At 45.5% G+C, this 20,926-nt stretch overlaps 1 protein-coding gene across 4 annotated transcripts in view; it reads left to right on the forward strand.

The window, feature by feature from the left end:
* Positions 1-20,926, forward strand: part of RCBTB2 (RCC1 and BTB domain containing protein 2) — a 149,544-nt gene that overhangs the window by 99,135 nt on the left and 29,483 nt on the right. For all 4 annotated transcript variants that reach the window (XR_010213608.1, XM_063952787.1, XM_063952789.1 and 1 more), the window contains exons 7-9: positions 9,061-9,168; positions 9,640-9,782; positions 15,982-16,172. Coding sequence is in view for 3 of the 4 variants with exons in the window: in XM_063952787.1 (XP_063808857.1) it covers positions 9,061-9,168; positions 9,640-9,782; positions 15,982-16,172 (442 nt within the window). In the remaining variant the exon portion in view is untranslated. The remainder of the gene's footprint in view (positions 1-9,060; positions 9,169-9,639; positions 9,783-15,981; positions 16,173-20,926) is intronic.

Consider the following 20,926-nt stretch of genomic DNA (forward strand, 5'->3'; position numbering starts at 1 on the left):
GATGATCAGGCTAACAGCCCCCTACAGCTGAAAGCCCTAATTAGCCTTCTGTGAAGCTAAAACCCAAAGAGCTGAAGTGGGCCTAAAGGGATGGATAACCCGACCAAACTTCTCACATCCAACCCCAGGTCCCTTATCCGGTTCTTCCCAGAAGCTCTCAGCAGAACCAGTACAATATTCCTGGGGTTATAAAACACATGGGTAAGAAACCTGTGGCAGATATACCTGCCTTTCACCACTTTCTCTAATGTCCTAGTGGATGCTGGGACTCCGTCAGGACCATGGGGAATAGCGGGCTCCGCAGGAGACAGGGCACATCTAAATAAAGCTTTTAGGATCACATGGTGCGTACTGGCTCCTCCCCCTATGACCCTCCTCCAAGCCTCAGTTAGGTTTTTGTGCCCGTCCGAGAAGGGTGCAATCTAGGTGGCTCTCCTAAAGAGCTGCTTAGAAAAAGTTTTTTTAGGTTTAAATCTCAGTGAATCCTGCTGGCAACAGGATCACTGCATCGAGGGACTTAGGGGAGAGATTTCCAACTCACCTGCGTGCAGGATGGATTGGAGTCTTAGGCTACTGGACACTTAGCTCCAGAGGGAGTCGGAACACAGGTCCTCCTGGGGTTCGTCCCGGAGCCGCGCCGCCGATCCCCCTTACAGACGCTGAAGACGGAGGTCCGGAAAGCAGGCGGCAGAAGACTCCTCAGTCTTCATGAAGGTAGCGCACAGCACTGCAGCTGTGCGCCATTGTTGCTACACGTCTCACTGATTCAGTCACGGAGGGTGCAGGGCGCTGCTGGGGGCGCCCTGGGCAGCAATATTAAATACCTTTAGTGGCAAAATAAATACATCACATATAGCCATTAAGGCTATATGTATGTATTTAACCCAGGCCAGTTTTCTTAAAACCCGGGAGAAAAGCCCGCCGAAAAAGGGGCGGAGCTTATTCTCCTCAGCACTCGGCGCCATTTTCCTGCTCAGCTCCGCTGGTGAGGAAGGCTCCCAGGACTCTCCCCTGCACTGCACTACAGAAACAGGGTAACAAAGAGAAGGGGGGCATAATTTGGCGATATTGATATATTAAAAGCGCTTATATCAAAAACAACACCTTCTAGGGTTGTTTATATACATTTATAGCGTTTTTGGTGTGTGCTGGCAAACTCTCCCTCTGTCTCCCCAAAGGGCTAAGAGGGTCCTGTCTTCGATTAGAGCATTCCCTGTGTGGCTGCTGAGTGTCGGTACGTGTGTGTCGACATGTATGAGGACGATGTTGGTGTGGAGGCAGAGCAATTGCCGGTAATGGTGATGTCACCCCCTAGGGAGTCGACACCGGAATGGATGGCTTTAGTTATGGAATTACGTGATAATGTTAGCACATTACAAAAGTCAGTTGACGAAATGAGACGGCCGGAAAACCAGTTAGTACCGGCTCAGGCGTCTCAGACACCGTCAGGGGCTGTAAAACGTCCCTTACCTCAGTCAGTCGACACGGGTACCGACACAGATGAATCAAGTGTCGACGGTGAAGAAACAAACGTATTTTCCAATAGGGCCACACGTTATATGATCACGGCAATGAAGGATGCTTTGCAGATCTCTGATACTGCTGGTACCTCAAAAAGGGGTATTATGTGGGGGGTGAAAAAACTACCTGTAGCTTTTCCAGAATCAGAGGAATTGAATGACGTGTGTGACGAAGCGTGGGTTAACCCAGATAGAAAACTGCTAATTTCCAAGAAGTTATTGGCATTATACCCTTTCCCACCAGAGGTTAGGGCGCGCTGGGAAACACCCCCTAGGGTGGATAAGGCGCTCACACGTTTATCAAAGCAAGTGGCGTTGCCGTCTCCTGATACGGCCGCCCTCAAGGATCCAGCAGATAGGAGGCTGGAAACTACACTGAAGAGTATATACACACATACTGGTGTTATACTGCGACCGGCAATAGCCTCAGCCTGGATGTGCAGTGCTGGGGTAGTGTGGTTGGATTCTCTGACTGAAAATATTGATACCCTGGATAGGGACAGTATTTTATTGACTCTAGAGCAATTAAAGGATGCTTTTCTTTATATGCGAGATGCTCAGAGAGATATTTGTACTCTAGCATCAAGAGTAAGCGCGATGTCCATATCTGCCAGAAGAAGTTTATGGACGCGACAGTGGTCAGGTGATGCGGATTCCAAAAGGCATATGGAAGTATTGCCATATAAAGGAGAGGAATTATTTGGGGTCGGTCTTTCGGACCTGGTGGCCACGGCAACTGCCGGCAAATCCACTTTTTTACCTCAGACCCCCTCCCAACAGAAAAAGACACCGTCTTTTCAGCCGCAGTCCTTTCGCTCCTATAAAAACAAGCGACCAAAAGGACAGTCTTATCTGCCGCGAGGCAGAGGAAAGGGTAAGAGGGGGCAGCAAGCAGCCCCTGCCCAGGACCAGAAGCCCGCCCCGGGTTCTACAAAGCCATCAGCATGACGCTGGGGCTTTACAAGCGGACTCAGGAGCGGTGGGGGGTCGACTCAAGATTTTCAGCAATCAGTGGGCTCGCTCACAAGTGGACCCGTGGATCCTGCAGATAATATCTCAGGGTTACATGTTGGAGTTCGAAAGGTCTCCCCCTCGCCGGTTCCTAAAGTCTGCTTTACCAACGTCTCCCTCAGAAAGGACGTCGGTTTTGGAAGCCATTCACAAGCTGTATTCTCAGCAGGTGATAGTCAAGGTACCCCTCCTACAACAGGGGATGGGGTATTATTCCACACTATTTGTGGTACCGAAGCCGGACGGTTCGGTAAGACCTATTCTAAACCTGAAATCCTTGAACCTGTACATACAGAAATTCAAGTTCAAGATGGAGTCACTCAGAGCAGTGATAGCGAATCTGGAAGAAGGGGACTTCATGGTGTCCCTGGACATAAAAGATGCTTATCTGCATGTCCCAATTTACCCCTCACACCAAGGGTATCTCAGGTTCGTGATACAAGACTGTCATTATCAGTTTCAAACGCTGCCGTTTGGTTTGTCCACGGCCCCTCGGGTCTTTACCAAGGTAATAACCGAAATGATGGTTCTTCTACGAAGAAAAGGCGTATTAATTATCCCTTACTTGGACGATCTCCTGATAAGGGCAAAGTCCAGAGAACAGCTGGAAGTCGGTGTAGCACTAACCCAGGTAGTGCTTCAGCAACACGGGTGGATTCTGAATCTTCCAAAATCTCAATTGACCCCGACAACTCGTCTGCTGTTCCTGGGAATGATTCTGGACACGGTTCAGAAAAAGGTGTTTCTCCCGGAGGAGAAAGCAAGGGAGTTATCCGAACTTGTCAGGAACCTCCTAAAACCAGGAACTGTGTCAGTACATCAATGCACAAGAGTCCTGGGAAAGATGGTGGCTTCTTACGAAGCGATTCCATTCGGCAGATTCCATGCACGGACATTTCAGTGGGATCTGCTGGACAAATGGTCCGGATCGCATCTGCACATGCATCAGCGGATAACACTGTCACCAAGAACAAGGTTGTCTCTCCTGTGGTGGTTGCAGAGTGCCCATCTGTTAGAGGGCCGCAGATTCGGCATACAGGACTGGGTCCTGGTGACTACGGATGCCAGCCTACGAGGCTGGGGAGCAGTCACACAGGGAAGAAACTTCCAGGGCGTGTGGTCAAACCTGGAGACGTCCCTTCACATAAATATACTGGAGCTAAGAGCGATCTACAATGCTCTAAGCCTGGCAAAATCGCTGCTTCAGGGTCAGCCGGTGTTGATCCAGTCGGACAACATCACGGCAGTCGCCCACGTAAACCGACAAGGCGGCACGAGAAGCAGAAGAGCAATGACAGAAGCTGCAAGGATTCTGCGCTGGGCGGAGAATCATGTCATAGCACTGTCAGCAGTGTTCATCCCGGGAGTGGACAACTGGGAAGCAGACTTCCTCAGCAGACACGACCTTCACCCGGGAGAGTGGGGACTTCATCCAGAAGTCTTCCACATGATTGTGAACCGTTGGGAAAAACCAAAGGTGGACATGATGGCGTCTCGCCTCAACAAAAAATTGGACAGATATTGCGCCAGGTCAAGAGACCCTCAGGCAATAGCTGTGGACGCTCTGGTAACACCGTGGGTGTACCAGTCAGTGTATGTGTTCCCTCCTCTGCCTCTCATACCAAAGGTACTGAGAATTATACGGAAAAGAGGAGTAAGAACAATACTGGTGGCTCCGGACTGGCCAAGAAGAACTTGGTATCCGGAACTTCAAGAGATGCTCACGGAGGATCCGTGGCCTCTACCTCTAAGAAGGGATCTGCTTCAGCAGGGACCTTGTATGTTCCAAGACTTACCGCGTCTGCGTTTGACGGCATGGCGGTTGAACGCCGGATTCTAAAAGAAAAGGGCATTCCAGAGGAAGTTATTCCTACCTTGATTAAGGCTAGAAAGGAAGTGACTGTACAACATTATCACCGCATTTGGCGGAAATATGTTGCGTGGTGTGAGGCCAAGAAGGCTCCAACGGAAGAATTTCAATTGGGTCGATTCTTACATTTCCTGCAAGCAGGATTGTCTATGGGCCTAAAATTGGGGTCCATTAAAGTTCAAATTTCGGCCTTATCAATCTTCTTCCAGAAGGAATTGGCATCAGTGCCTGAAGTACAAACTTTTGTCAAAGGTGTACTACATATACAACCCCCAATAGTGCCTCCAGTGGCACCGTGGGATTTGAACGTAGTTTTGAATTTTCTCAAATCTCATTGGTTTGAGCCTCTAAAATCGGTAGATTTAAAATACCTTACATGGAAGGTAACCATGCTATTGGCCCTGGCTTCAGCCAGGAGAGTTTCAGAGTTGGCGGCTTTATCATACAAAAGCCCATATCTGATTTTCCATTCGGACAGGGCAGAACTGCGGACACGTCCTCATTTTCTCCCTAAGGTGGTTTCGGCTTTTCACTTGAACCAGCCTATTGTGGTGCCTGCGGCTACTAGCGACTTGGAGGACTCCAAGTTACTGGACGTTGTCAGAGCATTAAAAATATATATTTCAAGGACAGCTGGAGTCAGAAAATCTGACTCGTTGTTTATATTGTATGCACCCAACAAGATGGGTGCTCCTGCGTCTAAACAGACGATTGCACGTTGGATCTGTAGCACAATCCAACTTGCACATTCTGTGGCAGGCCTGCCACAGCCTAAATCTGTAAAGGCCCACTCCACAAGGAAAGTGGGCTCATCTTGGGCGGCTGCCCGAGGGGTCTCGGCATTACAACTTTGCCGAGCAGCTACGTGGTCAGGGGAGAACACGTTTGTAAAATTTTACAAATTTAATACTCTGGCTAAGGAGGACCTGGAGTTCTCTCATTCGGTGCTGCAGAGTCATCCGCACTCTCCCGCCCGTTTGGGAGCTTTGGTATAATCCCCATGGTCCTGACGGAGTCCCAGCATCCACTAGGACGTTAGAGAAAATAAGAATTTACTTACCGATAATTCTATTTCTCATAGTCCGTAGTGGATGCTGGGCGCCCATCCCAAGTGCGGATTGTCTGCAATACTTGTACATAGTTATTGTTACAAAGATCGGGTTATTACTATTGTTGTGAGCCATCTTTTCAGAGGCTACTTCGTTTTTTTGTTATCATACTGTTAACTGGGTTCAGATCACAAGTTGTACGGTGTGATTGGTGTGGCTGGTATGAGTCTTACCCGGGATTCAAGATCCTTCCTTATTGTGTACGCTCGTCCGGGCACAGTACCTAACTGAGGCTTGGAGGAGGGTCATAGGGGGAGGAGCCAGTACGCACCATGTGATCCTAAAAGCTTTATTTAGATGTGCCCTGTCTCCTGCGGAGCCCGCTATTCCCCATGGTCCTGACGGAGTCCCAGCATCCACTACGGACTATGAGAAATAGAATTATCGGTAAGTAAATTCTTATTTTTCCAGTGATCTTGTTACAGTACCTTTAATGTTACATGTGATTAGAGATGAGCAGTTCGGATTTCAAAAATGTCATCTCATCGGCTATCCAGTTGTCAGGTGTTTTGGATAGCTAGTAACATAAATCTGAACTTGTGCTAGTTTGGCAAATAGAACCAAGTAAATCCGAACCGCTCCTCTCTACATGTAATGTGTGACGGCTGCTTGACCCCTAGGATCGGCAGCGCTGTGTTCCACTCTGGAAGCAGCACTTGGCTTCAGTTCTCCTTCCTGTATAAGCCTGCCCCCAGACTCCCATGGGCTAGTTACACAGGAGTCTGGGGGTGAGCTTATACAGGAGTGAGAAGCTAAGTGCTGCTGCGTCACGAGTGTAGTGGCGGCTGTGAAACACACACAGCGCTGACAATCCCCGGGGTCATTGTATTGTTTTATTAGAAGTCTCAACTCTAATGGAACGGAATGGTAACTTAATACTACCATGTACACAGAAATTAATAGCCAAATCATGTATTTGGTCTACAGTATTTAGTGACTGATTTCAGGGTGGGCCCCCTTCACCTTGTGGGACCCTGGACTTCTGCCAGTGTAGCCACCCTGTAGTTATGCCACTGTAATGAGGTACACAACTCAATATGTGGTAGGTGTTAAGGTTTACAATCTAGTAGTATACTGCAGTCGCACGTATCCAGGACGGCGAAAAGGGAGTAGGGACACATGAGGGATGTAAAAATACAGACATGGACACAAAAAAGGAACATAGTCAAAATGATGAAACAATATGACAGGATGAGATACAGCATTAGGAAAATAAAATAAGGATTATGGAAGAAATACATCCCAACAAACAGTGAAATTGACTTCATGGGGGAAAGTAGGAAAAAAAAGAAAAAGGACAAATATCTTAAGTGGGTGTTCGGGCCCCTTGGCCCAACCCGCCTTCACTATGAAACGGTACAGTAAATTAAACTTCCGAAATAGTGAGAAAATTGTCTGTAGAGAACATGACAAAGTTTACTCCAATGAGTAATAACAAAGAATGTAAACAATTTGAGCAGTGAGGGAAAATGACGGTGGTCACATACTGTAAAGGCAACGGACAATATACAGAGATTACATCATGGGACTAGCATGTACCTAGGGAACATGATAATGCAGTATAACAAACCAGAAGTTTTGTCACTATAAGTTCCCAAAGGAAACAAGGAGAAAGGGATTTTGACATCTAGAGCATATACAGGAAACCGGAGGAGGAATGGAATAAGATACAGACATTATTAGAAACACCATGCCCCAAATTAATAATGCTCACATGTCAGTCAACATATTGGGGCAAACCTGGCTCAGTTATGGCTGAGGTCCAAAAAAAAGCAAAACGAATAAGGGAAAACCAGATCAGTCTCCATTGGTCAGGAACGGGGAGCCAGGCTGAGTCCTATATTCCATGGAACATTCTTGAAGAGTTGCTACTGATCTGAGGCATTCGTTAAATCTATGAAAATGTTCCCTTCAAAGAGACATAGCCTTGCTGGAAATAGGGCACATTTTCTGTTCTCTCTAATGAGACATGAGCATATTGGGGAGAACTCCTTATGGGCTCTTGTGACCTCAGGCGAGTAACCTTGAAATACAAAACTAAAAAAAACAAAAGGCAAAAAACAAGCCTCATTCCAGCGCAGATTACGTATATGGTAAGAAGCCAGATGGCCTCTTTATCTAGGTAGTTTAAGCACCTGGAAATAAGGACCTAGGTTCGAGAAGATGTTTGGCCTGAAAGATGTTGTGCTCCAACGTGATGTGCCTGTTTGATAACCAGATTGATGCAGTCAGATTGTATATCCAGCAGCTCTGGGAGACTTGTATTTAGAAAAGGAAATGAACATCAGTCACAGGTTACTCAACATTTCTGAGGTTGTTACTTCTTGATCTATTTTCCATATTGTCTAGTTTGGACCAAATCTAAACTTGTACTATTTGCAGCTTCGTCATGTGTGTTTTCAGAGAAGCAACATCCTGAAATACCTATCCCAGTCTGTGTTCAGAGGTTTGCAGGCTGGTGGTAATAATCTGTATCAGGCCCTATAAATCTGATAGTCTGTGTGCATGTAGCTACTTGTCCTTTACAAAGGGTCCCATAGTCTCTTTTCTGGTAAGAACAACTTCCCCAAGTTAAAGAGTGGGTACCTGGTGTTTCTGAGGCTGCTTGGGGAGATGGCAGGGCAATTGCAGTGGAAGCAGGCTGTAGGGGTGAGTCTGCGTCTTTATGCTTTACAGCCATGTTGGAATTCGGGTACCATTGTCTTTGACACTTGGAAGGCATAGGGGAAGAAGTGGGTTTGAAAGTGGGCAGACAGCGGAGCACAGGCACCCTGCGGTTAAACTCATCGCCGCCATAACCGCAAAGTCCCCATTCTTATATGTTACACATGGTTACATTACCCTGATTTGACCCAGTAAATAATACCTGCCTGATGCCTTCAGGTTTGCTGTAAACACCCCATCCCCCTCAAAAGCCTAACAAACCTTTGTGTAGATTAAGAAAATACACTGATAGGGGGACCTTGTGTTTGCAATAATATGTCTGGATCACACGTCGCCTCCTTCCTTTACGATCAATAAATGGAGTGAAATATGGTGACAATAGCATGTGTATAGCAGAGAGATTATTCAATATGGAATGTGTTATGTGCCGCTGTTCCTGTCTGATTGCCTTGATATTAGATGTGCTGGTAAAGAATATAAGTAGCTCATTTCTTCTGGAATGAAACCATGTGCTGAGTACAATCTCCACAATATGATTGTATCTGGGAAAGACAAATAAATTGAGTGTATAAAATGCGGAAGAAGCTCGCGGTCTTCTCACACATCTATAACCAGCAGACAGCCATGTTTTCTGATTCGGTCAGGGAGACGCTGTTTGGTCATGTACTTGCACTTCTCCCACAACTACAGCATAAAGACAAGATTACCAGTAGGACATTATTCAGATTGTAATTCTGATACAGTGAGAGGAGACAGTTTCTATTTCCTCTCTTATCTTCAGTGTATGTGTTTATTTTATCTGCTTGTTACGAAACAGTGATTGTATTGGCTTTATTTATCAAAAGGAACACTGCTGTCACCTGTCTTCTGTTTTATGTTTGTAAAGGTTTATGCATGGGGCTACAATGGAAATGGACAGCTGGGGCTGGGTAGCAGTGGTAATCAGCCAACACCGTGCAGAATAGCCGCTCTTCAAGGTATTCGCGTGGAACAGGTGCGTTTCCTTAAGGATTTACTGTGACATAAACAGATGAGAAATGAGTTGTGACTGCAGAATATATCTCAGTTAATAGTGGAAATAGTGGTTACTTATGATGACATTCAGCCATCTACAAAAACTGTTTTATATAGAAGGAGGCAAAATAACATGCATTAAATATTAGACTGTAAAAAAATACTTTAATGGCCAAGCCAGCAATCTTCTACCTTACTCAGCACTGGTGCTATTTCATGTATCTCAGACAATCTCCACATAAATAAGATGTTCCATATGATTGAATAATTAATAATCCATTTCCAGCCTTGTACTAGAAAAATCCGACTCTTGTATATGTTGTAGATATGCTTATTTTCTTTATATTCGTTTCATTATTTTTTTTATGAAACACAGTCCTCCTCTAAAGTATATTTCTCAATAGACAAATTGCTCTCATACTCCCCACAACTAATATCCTCTTTCCTGTAGATTGTGTGTGGTTATGCACATACCCTGGCATTGACAGATGAAGGGGGGATGTATGCGTGGGGAGCCAACTCCTATGGTCAGTTGGGTACAGGAAATAAAAGTAACCAGTCTTACCCTGTTCAAGTCTGTGTGGATAAAGAAAGGTAATTTTTTTACTTTTGTATCGTCAATGCATTGTAAAATTGTATGTTGATTTGATTTGCACATTAGGGTTTGGTCATGATTTCTGGTAGTCTGATGCCGGGTACACGGTAGACTATAATTTGAGTGATGTGCCCGATTCCGATGGATTGGAACGACACATTGTTCAAATTGTCCAGTGTGTATGTCCATCAGCATGCAGGTCTGACGAGCGTCATTGCAAGCGATGGCGCATGGCCCCGCCATCACTCCATTGCTAATGTTTATGCATTTGCTGATGCCGGGTCCCGTCGCCGCCGATATCGCTGAGCGCACACATCGTCTAGTGTGTACCCAGCATAAGCTTTTATTAATTAAAAAAAAAAAGTTTTATTTGCATTGCATTAATGTAAACTTGCAAGGATGCAATTGTTCTCAACATTACACCCGTGATATACATATAAATGCCAGACTTAGAGGTTTTTATTGCTGCCCAGGGCGCCCCCCCCTGCGCCCATCCGTGCCTGCTAGTGTGTGTTGTGTGTGGGAGCAGTGGCGCGCAGCATTACCGCTGCGCGCTTACCTCAGGGAAGATCTGAAGTCTTCTGCCGCCTAAGAAATCTTCTTTTCTTCTTATACTCACCCGGCTTCTATCTTCCGGCTCTGTGAGGAGGACGGCGGCGCGGCTCTGGGACGAACGGCGAGGGGAGGCCTGCGTTCCGACTCCCTCTGGAGCTAATGGTGTCCAGTAGCCTAAGAAGCAGAGCCTATCACTTAAGTAGGTCTGCTTCTCTCTCCTCAGTCCCACGATGCAGGGAGCCTGTTGCCAGCAGTGCTCCCTGAAAATAAAAAACCTAACAAAATTCTTTTTCAGAGAAACTCTGGAGAGCTCCCCTGTAATGCACCCAGTCTCCTCTGGGCACAGGATCTAACTGAGTTCTGGAGGAGGAGCATAGAGGGAGGAGCCAGTGCACACCCATTCTAAAGTTCTTTATAGTGCCCATGTCTCCTGCGGAGCCCGTCTATACCCCATGGTCCTTACGGAGTCCCCAGCATCCTCTAGGACGTAAGAGAAAGATGATGTAACACATAGCAACCGATAAAACATTTGCTTTCATGTTCTAAACTGTACTAGTAAAATAGCATATACTATGCTAGGTTGATGTGATTTAAAAAGTTTTTCATGAATGACGCCCAGCATGTTCAAAATGTTTTTATTGTTCTTATTGGTGCAATGCTGTATGTGTATGTATATATTGCTCTAGAACACACGCAATATTTGTGAATGAGGTAGTTATGGTGACAATAGGAATGTGTTATATCTAGGTTTCTATGTGCTTTACAAGCAAGAAGATGTGGTTAGTGCACCCTGGCCGCATCTTTGGTAAAATTGACAACCAGCCCATGCATGCCAAGAATGTATGAAGCTATATATTGTATATTGTCCATATCAAAAGGGCTGTGTATGATGAGCAACTGCCACTTTTGTAAGTGTTCAGTGGGAAAGTTTGAAAGGAAAATGGAACATGCAGTGGAAGGGTATCCGGACTATAGAGCTACACTGAAAAGGTCTACAGTCAATAGGTCTACCTCTAATGGTAGACAAGCATTAGGTAGTCAGGGTCTAATGGTCAACCATATTGCAGCAGCAAAGTATAGAACAAGCCGTGTGCGGCACTCAAAGCAAATGACTAACGACTGGACCACAGATGTAGATCAACGTTTCAATTATAAAATTGTCATCAGGATCCATATGACAATTGTATAATTGAAACGATGATCTGCATTTGTGGTCTAGTCGATATTAATTTGCTTCGAGTGCCGCACACTGCTTGTTCTATAGATATATAAAATATAAAAATGGACCGTATGTATATGTGGGTGTATATGTGTTCCAGCATAACTCTGGAATGCCTGGAGCAATTTACACCAAACTTGGTACACATATGACTTACAATCTGGAAAAAAATACTGTGGGGGGTAAGACACCCCTAGGGGTGGGTTTGGGAAGGGGGTGACATGTAAAAATCCAGTTTTCGGCATACAACTCTGGAATGCCTGGAGTAATTTACACAGAGGCACCCACAGGTGGGGGCAGAGGCATACTTTAGTTTCGAAGGTAAGCAAGGAGACCTAGGGCCCTTTGACATAGTCCGCCTGCAAACCTAACATATTTAACATACAACGGGCAGAGCTTGGCCTGTCGTCCCAGCATTTACAGCACTGAGCAGGGCAGCATCAGGGCGGTACAGGGCAGAGATGGAGGCGGATTATTCTCCTCAGCACCAGCATTTTGACAGCATCAATCCGGGGAAGCCCAGAGGTGCGGCCTGACAAAGATTGGCATTATTCTTTGAATACCCGTGCTTTGCTACAGATTTTAGCTAGTTTACTATAAATAAACTATTATTTTCTGTTCAGAATTTCTTGTCTTCAAGTCTGTCCTTTTCATTGCAATGCAGCCCGGTGCTAGGTATATTAAGCTGTTCTGATGGCAGACAGTGACTGCTCTCCTTGTAGTGTCTGCATGTCGCTGAGTTATTTTTCTCCAATCTGTGGGTTGCCGCAAAGCTACACTTGTGACAGTGACTGGAGTAATGATATTACTATTGTTTATTCATTGTGTCACACAGTATATAAAGGGTCTTACATGAGGTAGATCTAAAATAAATAACACAACGGGACTCCTTTATTATTGGCGTTTTAGACTGTAAATAGAATTTCTTATCGCTGCTATTTGCGTCAATAAGAAATTCCTTATCGCCCAAATGTATTAAAGACCATGTGCAGGGGCAGGAGTTCTGAAAGGAGCTTGTTTTTGCGATGCGTAAAGTGATCACGTAAATGATCCATTTACTTTATGCTGTGGGATCTCAGGCGGCTTACATCGCATGAGCAGTCACCAAATTTTGCATGCATGTATGGCTGTTACCAGGGAGGAATTTGAAGGATACCTCTCCTGGTACAATCTGTGTTATGCAGCCCATAGGCTACAATGGCTAAGGCCATCTTAAACTGGCATTAGCTAACAGGGCCAAGGTCGCATTCCGTAGCTCTGTGAATCTCACAATATAGCAATCATTTTGTGGGTACCCTCCCCTTCCCCCTGAAAATGTCCCATCTTTGGCAGCTTTCCCGCAAAATGTGTATGAGTACAATACACCACAGCATAAGTACATAGCGTGGATACAAGATGTATAACTGGACAGGGAGGGACAAATATGGTTAGTGCAATTTAGCTTGTAGGAGCAGGTGGTGATGATAGACGTGTGGGAGCCAAAACAGCTATCCAGTATTAAGCAGAAGCAGAGATTTACAAAGACCAGTACTAAAGACAAAGGATATAAACAAAAAAAATAATTGTGTTACGTTTGGTGACTCAGATTATTTTCTGATTAGACCCTCACGTCCAGGACACTGGTGCCTGCAGTGTTACACTGAAATAGTAAATGATACATGGTAAATTATGCTATTCCTATTTTAATTAAAGCCTTCCCGTACAGTTCCTCTCTTACAACCCACCTTCTCCACTTGTGCTTCCCCACTCTGTGTCACCGTCCTTTGTGGCAGTCCCTCTTATACATCCTGTGCACCCGCGCACCCTCGTCTGTTACCTTCTGCCTGGTCTGTCACCTATTATATTGTGTTATGCACTGTAAATTATTATTATTATTATCCTTTATATGGCACCACAAGGGATCCACAGCGCCCATTACACAGTACATAATCAAATGAGCAAACAAGAAAACAGCACTTACAGCACAAGACAATATAGGACAGGTATAGAAAACCCGGGGTTAGGTGCCATCAAAGGGAGTAAGGAGTATAAGATAGTGTAAGTAAGAAAAGGAAAGGCTCATGAGGAAAGAAGTCCCTGCTCTTGTGAGCTTACAATCTAAAAGGTGAGTGGTTCACAGACCGGAGTGACACAGAAGGGATAGACAGTGAGCATAGACAAAATGGTTAGGAGGAGAGTTGACTGGGTTTGGTGAAGAAGTGGGTCTTGAGAGTCCGTTTGAGGTTTTGTAGAGAGGTGGAGAGTTGGATGGGGAAAGGTAGAGCATTCCAGAGATAGGGAGCAGCACGTGCAAAATCTTGTAGGTAGGAGTGGGAGGAGGTAATCAGTTGGCAGGAGAGACGGCGTGCATTAGCAGAGCGAAGATGACGGGTGGGAATGTAAAGAGAGATAAGGTCAGAGATGTAAGAGGGAGAAGAGTGGGTGAGGGCTTTGTAGGTGAGTGTGAGTAGCTTGAATTGAATTCTGAATGGGAAGGGTAGCCAGTGAAGGTCCTGCAAGAGAGGAGATGTGGATGTAGTACATTTGGTGAGGAAGATGAGACTGGCTGCAGCATTGAGTATAGATTGAAATGGAGAGAGGCACTTTTGAGGAAGGCCAGATAGGAGGAGATTGCAGTAGTCCAATCTGGAGATGACCAGTGAGAGGATGAGGGTCTTAGTAGCATCCTGGGTTAGAAAGGGTCTGATCCTGGAGATGTTTTTGAGATGGAAATGGCAGATTTTTGAGAGGTACTGAATGTGTGGTTTGAAGGAGAGGGAGGAGTCAAGGATTACTCCAAGACATTGCACTTGGGGGCTACAGGAGCTAGCTGTGCCATCAATGGATAATGAAATTGTGGGAGGTGAGGTTATGCGGGGGGAGGGAAGATGATCAGCTCAGTCTTTAGACATGTTAAGTTTAAGAAAGCGCTGGGACATCCAGGAGGAGATAGCAGAGAGACAGTTGGAGATATGAGTGAGGAGAGCAGGGGAGAGGTCAGGGGAGGAAAGATAGATTTGAGTATCGTCAGCGTAGAGATGATATTTTAAGTCAAAAGAGCTAATGAGCTCACCTAATGAGGATGTGTAGAGAGAGAAAAGGAGAGGCCCGAGAACAGAACCTTGGGGGACACCTACTAGTAGAGGAAGTGGGGGAGGTGGAGTCATGAGAGGAGACAGAGAAGGAACGATCAGAGAGGTAGGAGGACAGCCAGGAGAGAGCAGTATCACGCAAACCAAGGGAGTAAAGGATTTGCAGGAGGAGAGGGTGGTCCACAGTGTCAAAAGCAGCAGAGAGGTCAAGGAGAATAAAGTGTAAAAAAGTGTAAAGGAGTAAATGAGTATGTTCCAGTGTACAGGTTATCTCTCACTAGTACAGTATACTTCCATTATGTTCTCCTTGGCCTTCTCATTTGTTCCCTGTTATGGAATAGATGCTGGTCTTGTGTTTCTCTCCATTGTATGTAGCAGCAGACACTTTACGAGTAATCATTAATAACATTCCCAGACAATCCAACTATATCTGCCAGTCATATAGATAGCTTCCCAAATTGTAGGACTTTAAAACTGTAATACGGAGCAGAAAGAGCAAGTAATGGCAGCGTTTACATTGTGTTTATTAAAGTCTGTGTATTGATCGGAAATAAGTGCATGAGAATGCTGTAACAGTCATAATTAATTATGTCCAGCAGCTCTCCGACGAATGGTATCTTGGCAGTCAATATACCGACGCCGGCATCCCGATAGTCCTCACAGTGGGACACGCTGGCGGGGGTGTTAGGTTTAGGCAGGAGAAGTGTGGTTAGCGTTGGGGAACGTGGACGGAGGGTTATGTTTAGGCACTTAGAGGGGGAGGTTAGGGTTAGGCATCAAGCGGGGAGGGTTAGTGTTAGGCACCCCCCCAAGGGAGGGTTAGGGTAGGGAAAAGGTGATGGTTAGGGGCCTTAATGGGGGGGTTACCGGGATTCTGATGGACGGTATGCTGTTGTCTGTATACTGCCAGCCGGCATCCCATCCATCGGCAAATCATACTGATCCCCTCTGCAGGTCACCACGTTAGGATGAAGTGCTGCTATAGCTAAGCAGTCTGTATACTTGCACTGTACAGATTGGTAGAGTAGCTGATATCAGTAACTAGCATGATTGCCTTTTCAGGTTTGTGACCTGGATGATATCTCGCCAGGAGACTGTCCCAGATATGTATGGGAGCTTCCATTGTCTATATACCAGTGTATTTATGTGTGCCGTGGTGGTGGCCATGATTTCGCTTCTTAAAAGAGCTGGATTGGAATATCAGCTTAATTCTGGTCCATGTTTCTGAAAACTGTAATTTTGGGTTCAATGCTATACTATAGGCGTTTAGAAACAAATGCAATCTATTAATGATTGTGTATTCATAAAGATATTATATACTGATTTCATTGTTTGCTTTTTCTTTTGTTATAGAATAGTAGAAATTGCAGCTTGCCACTCATCTCACACGTCTGCTGCAAAATCTCAGAGTGGTCAGGTGTACATGTGGGGACAGTGCCGGGGGCAGGCTGTCATCGCCCCACACATCACCCACTTTACCTGCACAGATGACGTGTTTGCCTGCTTCTCCACACCTGCTATAATGTGGCGCCTCCTTTCTGTAGGTGAGATAAATACTATACTGGGTGTGATGTTTCTGAATCTCCAGTTATGAGAGAATTCCACTCGGGTGCGGTATACAAGTTAGACAGTCATTAGGACAACACCATATGGTCGACATTATCAAAAGTCTGACAGGATCAAAAGGTCAACTATTTATTTTTTCTGCGTGTTTTTTTTTTTAAATTCAATAAGTTTTTATTGGTTTTTACAATGCTTTAACATTCAAACATTGCCTATGGCAAAACATAACGAACATAAATCAGATAACTAAAACAATTAAACAAATAAAAAATAGTACATTCAACCACATGCTTACGATATTACATACAAAGCATAGTATGACGTGATGTTATGTAACCCATTCAAAGTCATATATAGCAACAGAGCAGTGATGACCCAGATTTACTATATATTATACACACATCGTAGTATACTTTATCACGGCAGTATCCTGCATTTGAACCCGGCTGACCATTGGCCACCCACCCCAGGGATCTCCCACATAAATCTCTCGCATCAGTTAGTTAAATAAATCTAGGGCTCAGCAGTAGTCATCCGTGAAGCGAAATAGCGAGAGCTCATCCACTTTCCCCATATAGCAATAAACTTTTTTTCCGCATTCCTGGCCAGATATACAAATTTTTCATGTATGACAGAGGTATTAACCAGAGCAATCCAAGATTTTGGTGCTGGGGCTTCATTAGCCATCCATAATCTGGCTACGCAAACCTTGGCCAAAGCACAGAGGTTGACAACATAGCGTCGACTGGGCGGATCTAGAACTTCTTCATCTATCGTTGCTAATATACAAGATATAGGTGTAAGTACGGTAGAGGGGATACCCGTATCAACTATAGTACGTATAACCTCCTCCCAAAAAATCGACACCAAGGGACATAGCCATATCATATGCCAAAAGTCTGCTCCCAGACTGCCACATTTGGGACATTTTGAACTGTGGGATCCCCCTATATGCGACAATCTCAGAGGGGACATATATACCCTGTGTAACACGAACAACTGAATCTGTTGATATCGGACAGATGATGTTGAAAGCCGGCACGATCCCAGAGCACCCTCCCATAGATCATCCGACACTGGTCCTAGATCAGACTCCCACTTGGTCTTGAGGGAGCTAAGGGGGTCTATATGATGCATTTGAAGTAAACGGCCGTATATTTTGGAGACTAAATGACCGGATCCCACCGTCTGCAGCAGCAGTTTAACCGGGGAATCCGTAAGCGCCGGCGGGCCATCGGGGAATTGGGCAGACATGGCATGCCGCAATTGGAGGAAGCGAAAAAAATACGCAGAGGGGACATTAAATACCTGTTGAATCTGCTGGAAGGATCTAAAAAACCCATCAGTGTATAAGTGTCCCAGTGAAGTTACTCCCCATGGTTCCCACACCTCCCTGACTTGAAGCTGACACAACTCCGGCAATCCATATTTATTGTCCAGCGGAGTGTCGGGATCAATGCCCTGTCCTTGCAATATCCGGTGTGCCAGCCTCCAAACTGTAATATATTGTTTTATGAGTGGTAGTGTCGACATTTTGACGCTTCCACAGAGAAGCAGTCTCAACGGGGAACCACCTAGGTATTCCTGCATTACCAACTGCGAGTGCAGACTCGAAGTGTCAGACTCATTAACCCATTCCCATAGATGTGCTAATTGTGCTGCAAAGTAATAAAAACGAAAGTTGGGAAGAGCCAGCCCCCCTGAGGTTTTGGGCCTGGTCAAAGTATTAAGTGCCAACCGTGCCCGTTTACTAGCCCAGACCAAGGAGGACAGCAACCCATCTATCTGTTTGAAAGTTTTCTGGGGGATGTATACTGGGGATTGTTGTAGAATGTACAGGAGTTTGGGTTGAAAAACCATTTTCACCATGTTAACCCTCCCTGTAACTGTCAGGGGCAGTTTCCCCCAGACCTTCACTTTATTGCGAAGATAAGATATTTGCGGTGTAATATTAAGGGAAGTAAATTTATGAGGGTCGTTAGATACCCAAATGCCCAGATATTTAAAGGAATTTACCCATCTTAGTGGGAGATCAACCAATGGGGAGGCAGGGACCTCGCCCTGAAGCGGGATAATGAAGGATTTCTCCCAGTTGATCAGGAGCCCGGAGTAACATCCGAACTGATCAACAATATCTAAAATCTTAGGCATAGACTCAGCATAGCGATCCACAAATAGCAGGATATCATCGGCATATAGAGCTATTTTCTCCTCCCTGGTGCCTACAGTATATCCAAAAAACTCAGGGTTCGCTCGCAGAAGACATGCAAGGGGTTTAATGGCTATAGCAAACAGGGTAGGGGACAATGGGCATCCCTGACGAGTACCTCTAGACAATGGAAAGGAATGTGATACAAAACCGTTCACTGCCACCCTAGCCAGGGGAGAGGAATACATCAATCGGACGAATTTGATAAAGCTAGGGCCTATACCAAACTTGTGCATGACCCTCCACAAATACTCCCATTCCACGGAGTCAAAGGCCTTAGCGGCGTCCAATGATACTACTATGGATGAGGGAGCCTCACGGGAGACCTGGAGATGGGTAAATAATCGTCTAAGATTAATGGATGTAGATTTATTGGGCATAAACCCCGTCTGATCTGGGTGTATGAGCTGCGTAATGACCTGATTTAATCTACATGCCAGGACTTTGGCCAGAATTTTAATGTCGGTCGGTAGAAGGGAGATAGGTCTATAAGAATCAACCTTCCTATGGTCCTTATCGGGCTTCGGAAGGACGATAATCAATGCCTCTGCCATAGATAAAGGGAGGGATTCCTGTGTGAATATCTGATTATATAACTCAAGTAATTGGGGGACAAAAAAATCTAAATGTCGTTTGTATTGCTCAGACGGTATGCCGTCTAGCCCCGAAGCCTTCCCATTGGGAGCAGCATTAATCGCAGCCACAATCTCCTCTGGCGAGATAGGTGCCTCGAGGAAGTCATGCGCCTCACAGGTCAGCAAGGGGAGCTGTATAGTCTGTAGATATTCGTCTAATTGTATCGGGGTACATTCTAGTTTAGAACTGTATAATCGCCTATAATACGACACGAATTCCGACGCAATCTGTGGGGTCTGCGATAAAGTGGTACCGTCTGAGGCCTCAATTTCAGCCACAGTATTAGAGGATCTCTCACCCCGTGCCAGGGAGGCTAGATATGATCCCGGCCTATCCCCGGAGGCGTAAAAGGCGTGAGAGGAGAAGAGGAGTCTATGCTGAGTCTTTTCCATTAGATATTCCCTCCATTCCCCCTGAGCTGACAACCATGCAGATTTGGAACTATCTAAACAATCTTGTAAATATTGTGCTTCTGCAGCAACACTTAGGGTCTCCAGTTCGGACTCCCGGTGCCTGAAAAAGTTTTTTAAATTAGCCACTCGTTTAATTAGGGTTCCCCGCAAAAAGGCCTTAAACGCATCCCATATATTAGAGATAGGCTGCCCAGCCGTGTTTATCTCGAAAAATTCCCGCCACGCAGCCACCAAGTCGGAGCCATCTCCCATATGTACTAGCCAGAACGGATTAAACTTCCACACTGCCTGGCCTCTAGAGCAATTAAAATCCAGGATCAATGTTAAAGGGGAGTGATCCGATATACCCCTAGTCTCATATTTGCTATCCCGAACCCTAGGAATCAGATCTCTCGAGAGAAGGGCCAGGTCAATCCTAGAGAACGAGGAGTGGGAATGTGAGAAACATGAATATTGTTTAACAGATGGATGTCTCAGTCTCCAGGGATCGACCAGGCCCAGCCCCGACACAACATCAGCAAAGCTATTCCTACCAGAATGTGGACCAGAGGGATTAGTAGAGAATCTATCCATCGCTTTATCTAATACATTGTTGAAATCCCCCATACAAACCACAGGTATTCCCGGTGACAATGCCATAAACCCTGCAACTTTTTTCAAGACATCGGAAGAGTACGGGGGAGGCACATACACGGACAGTAAAAGCAAAGGGGTACAGTGGATCTTACACTTCAAAAACACATATCTCCCCCATGGGTCCGTTTGTACTGACTCCACCACAAAGGGAACAGACTTCTTTACAAGGATAGAGACTCCCCGAGAGGCAGAGGTGTGTGTAGAATGGAATGCCCACCCCACCCAAGGTCTTTTAATGGCCAGTGTCTTGCTGCCCACCAGGTGGGTCTCCGTAAGACATATCACATCAGCGGCATACTGCTTAATTTGTCTAAGCACCAGAGATCGTTTAATCTTGTCATTGAGTCCCCGCACATTCCATGCCAACATCCTAAGTCCAACCATGATGGGTCGTTGTGATAATAATAGGGGCTACAGCCCACGGCCAGCCAGATCCCCCCTCACTGCATACAAGTACAAGGCACCACCGCTCAGTGAATAGATTCGTAAGCCATACATACTCAAATTCCAAACATCCATACAAACAATAACCGTAGCCTTGAACTTCCCCCCCCCCCACCCTGTACACTACTCCCAACCTGCAGCATACCTGGATCCCTTAACCTAACACCGGCTCAAACCCAGAGCACACAACGAGTTATACTCTGGGTGGAGCCAAGAATATAATGGCCCTAAGAAAGAGAAAACAAAACACAAACAAAACAAAACATCCCCAGCCATTAGACTAAATCACCCCTATAAGATAGAAAAAGGGGCAAACATACAAAGTCTCCCCCCGGGACTTAGAGCAAAATACAATCGGATATATTCGGACCATAGATATATCCCTCCTCTCCCCCAG

The sequence above is a fragment of the Pseudophryne corroboree genome, chromosome 2 (genome assembly GCF_028390025.1).
Source record: "Pseudophryne corroboree isolate aPseCor3 chromosome 2, aPseCor3.hap2, whole genome shotgun sequence".
Lineage (NCBI taxonomy): Eukaryota > Metazoa > Chordata > Amphibia > Anura > Myobatrachidae > Pseudophryne > Pseudophryne corroboree.